The sequence below is a fragment of the Triticum urartu genome, unplaced genomic scaffold, assembly GCF_056163025.1.
Source record: "Triticum urartu cultivar PI428250 unplaced genomic scaffold, HENAU_Tu73 scaffold2, whole genome shotgun sequence".
Classification (NCBI taxonomy): Eukaryota; Viridiplantae; Streptophyta; class Magnoliopsida; order Poales; family Poaceae; genus Triticum; species Triticum urartu.
Window position 1 is genome coordinate 6235989 of NW_028260368.1, and position 3548 is coordinate 6239536.

The following is a 3548-nucleotide window of genomic DNA, read 5'->3' on the forward strand; positions in this document are numbered from 1 at the left end:
TAAACCGTTCTAAACAGATTCTTTCTGCATACTGATGTTGGCAGTTATGCCTAGGTGATAGATGTATGTTGCTGGATTGGAAAGCTATACGATCCCTTTTATTCAATTATGACAGCTGAGAGGAATTTGGGATGGCCCCGCTAGAGTTTCCAAAATGAATCGAATTGAACCCTATTGTTTTTTCACTCTAAATTCCATAGTATCAATACAATAACCTTTGAGAAATTGTGAGAACGGGAAGATGCAATCATTTAGATGGTGAAAATAGCCGAGAGTTGAGCAACCCCTAAAAGCACTCACAATGAATGGTACCAGCGGATACCAACCAGATAGAAACATGCTGAGAAATCTCTGTTATAGCTGAAACTAATATACCAATCCTATCCGTGACCCTTTCCACATTCTTTTCTTAGTCACCTAACCTATGACTGCTTTTTCTTTTAAGCTTTAATAACCTTAACATTCGAATCTGCATCTGCTATTTCAGTTCTGTCTAAAGATACTATTCTTTGATCACTTGAAACATAGTAGAAAGCATCTAAAACAGATATTATTGTGGATTCCCTCTCCTTGTGGGCTGGACTCCTTTTTACATGGACAGACAGGAAAGTGGAATCTGAGGAATTAGCTGGAACAGACTCACCTTAGCTTTGAACGACTATATCCCCTCTTCTATCTACATATGGATATATATGGTCTTTAATAAAGGAAGATGATTTTAGCCGAGGACTAACACAGCTTCCATTTTGCAGCACATCTCTCAGTGGGAATAGCATCATCCATGACTTCAGGCACAGCTAGCTACGGGTAAGCACAAAAGGTAATGACGAGAGGGCCGTCCTATGTACCCTGAAAGAGAAACTATGTGATAGAAGCCCGCTTTCCCTCTCTTCTATCCCACCTAACCACTTCGGGTATCAGTGGCCTCGTGATCTCCATGAACAGAGATCACTACACAAAAACAACTATATGAAAAACTTGCTTGCTTCTTCGAATCTCGAAATAACAGAACATATAGAAAGTGTTTTTGTGATGAGACCATTCTCTTCGGGGAACCTATAGAAAGATTATCAGACGGCTTTCATGATATTATGCTTCCTTGCCCGTGTGGAACATGTGTGAGCATTATGTTTTTCCAACAAGTGATCCGACTGGAAGAAGTGTTATATGAGGACTTCGAGATCAAATAGAGAATCTGTCTCTCCATTCCTCGTGAGCCACTTATTTCTCCGAAATCAGAGATCAGAGTGATTTTCCTCCTTTTTCCCAAATAGTCGACGGTCTTACACCATTGGGATACTTCGGATAAACTGGAGTACATATATGAGAGACCGGTGCTAAAACCTTTTCTCGAGATATCTTCCAGATTCTTAGGGTCCTTGCTCCGGATCTCGCCCCCCCGGTGCGAAAGCAGTTGGTTCCGTAGTTTGAGAATTCTACTAATTCCAAGTATTCCATTATTATTATTAAATAAGAGAATATAAAAAGTAAAGAGGAGAAGACATAACCAGAAGAATTGTGAGAAATAAGTTAATTTATCAAGTTGAGGCATTTCGATTTGGATTTCAAATAAGAAAGAAAAAAAAGGATTTTGTGAAATTTAGGAGTCGTTCGAAAGCATCAAGAGGGAAGAACTCAGATAGAAAGGCAGGCGAAGTTGGCGGCCAACCTAATCCCCCTCCCAGTTGTACCCTTGTGCATCCCCTTCGTAAACGATTTCCACTGGATCTGGAGATTCCCCGGGTCCCCCCGAATCGTCATCTTCGGACCCTGAATCATCATCCCACCTTTTACGCTTCCTCGAAGAAGACGGGCCTGCCTCGTTCGCCCCATCATTTGCTTTTGTGCTTTCAGGGGATCCCGTGGAATGAGCCTCCTGCTCTTCCGCAGGCGCATCGGGGTCGGGAGAATCTGGTTCACCGAGCTCGGCGCGGCGAAACCGCTTCGCCAGATTGGTGGCTGTTGCGACGAATTCGCTTCCATCTCCGGCTTCCGTATAATCAGAGAAGATTTGTTGAAGAGTATCTCCTCCCTCACTATTCCACAATATAAGACTTTCAGTGAACGATCGCGCAGACTCACCCTCCTCTAAAGGAAGAGGAGTGCCTACTTCGTTAAATATTCTTTCAACCTTGGAAGTCAACTCCGAAATCATGGCTTCGGGATGGGCGGCGTGCGCCATTTCCTGCTGGAGGTCTGGTAGTCCGCCAACGGGAGGTTGGTCTATGGGAAAGTCACCCTCGTTAGGAGCATTGGTCATGACGAGAACATTGAGATCCGCGACATTCTCATTCCCAAGATGAAAGGCTATTCCTTGAACTCCGAATAAGACAACTAATGCCATTATTAGTACTGGCAACGCAAGACCAAACGATGGTATAGCAATGAACAAAAGAATGACACTTGGAAATAATGAACGAAGAATCATTGGAATTTCCCATCTTTTTCAGCTCTGCTCCCTAAAAAAAGGGGGACTTTCTAAAGTGACTGGGTTTTTTACCCAAGAACCTGCTATTAAAGAGAAAGAGACAGACTAACAAGAAACAGCCTTTACTTATTCCTACCTGGGACTGAACACCTACACAATAGAGATTTGAAGAAGTAACAACATTGTTCTTTTTAAGTACAGTAAGATTTCGACAAAAAGAATGGGGGTCTTCCCCTCGCTTTGAGGGTCGCTTGAATTTGAGTTCGTTTGCTGGTCAGGATCGCCTCGAAAGCCGTTTGCGGGCGCATACGTTTTCTCGCTTCATTGTTATACGATTTTATTCAAACGAGATCCCTACCTACGACATAATTAGCGGGTCAGCCTGCCTTTAGCCTTGGAAGAACTATTTGGTTGGTACTTGATAATTTCTATCTGTGGCTACTCCGCGAGCCCTTGCAAAATGGGACTTCCCTAGCTATCAGTCTAAGAATGCTTCAACGAGAAAACAAGCTGTCACATGACATCGTCTACCAACTGAGCTATTTTCATCGCCATTGAAGCAAGTTTAACGCAAGCTCTACTCCCGGAAAGACATGAACTCGGTTCCCGTACTGGTCACATGCAATTAGAGCCTATCATCCGCAGATATGGGGCGTATGTCTTTACTATACGCATATTTTTATTCATCCGTGATAAATGAGTGCTTCTCAATCGTTCCAGTCCCATCCTTGCGTCTCTCTCCCGGTCATGCCGTCTTCTTCGAATCCTCCTTTACGATGGTGGTATTTTAGATAGCCTGAAAGGCCCCGTCAGCGATAGAAGCTATGGGTTTTTTACTTGCGGTAGACTGTACCTTTTTTATTTATTTCTTACCAAGACTCTCTTCTACGGAATTCCTGGCGTAAACCCCCGGAGGGCGTGCCCCGCAGGGCGTTTGTTCAACATAACAAGAGCAGAGCTTCAAATCAGCTCATTTTCTTTCTCATGTAAAAATGGGTACTCCGCTGCTTTGTTTTTTCCTGAGGATACCAACTTAACCGATGGAATGGAATGCATTCATCATCGGTATGGATTTGATACCAACTCCCTATCGTTCTTTCGTCTATTATGAGATTAAGAC

At 43.3% G+C, this 3548-nt stretch overlaps 1 protein-coding gene across 1 annotated transcript; it reads right to left on the minus strand.

Moving 5' to 3' along the window:
* Positions 1 to 1523: 1523 nt before the first annotated feature.
* On the minus strand, positions 1524 to 3523 carry LOC147952421 (uncharacterized). Its single transcript, XM_087538302.1, has one exon. The coding sequence runs from the start codon at positions 2426 to 2428 to the stop codon at positions 1670 to 1672; it is 759 nt and encodes a 252-aa protein (XP_087394428.1). The 5' UTR covers positions 2429 to 3523; the 3' UTR covers positions 1524 to 1669.
* Positions 3524 to 3548: the final 25 nt, after the last annotated feature.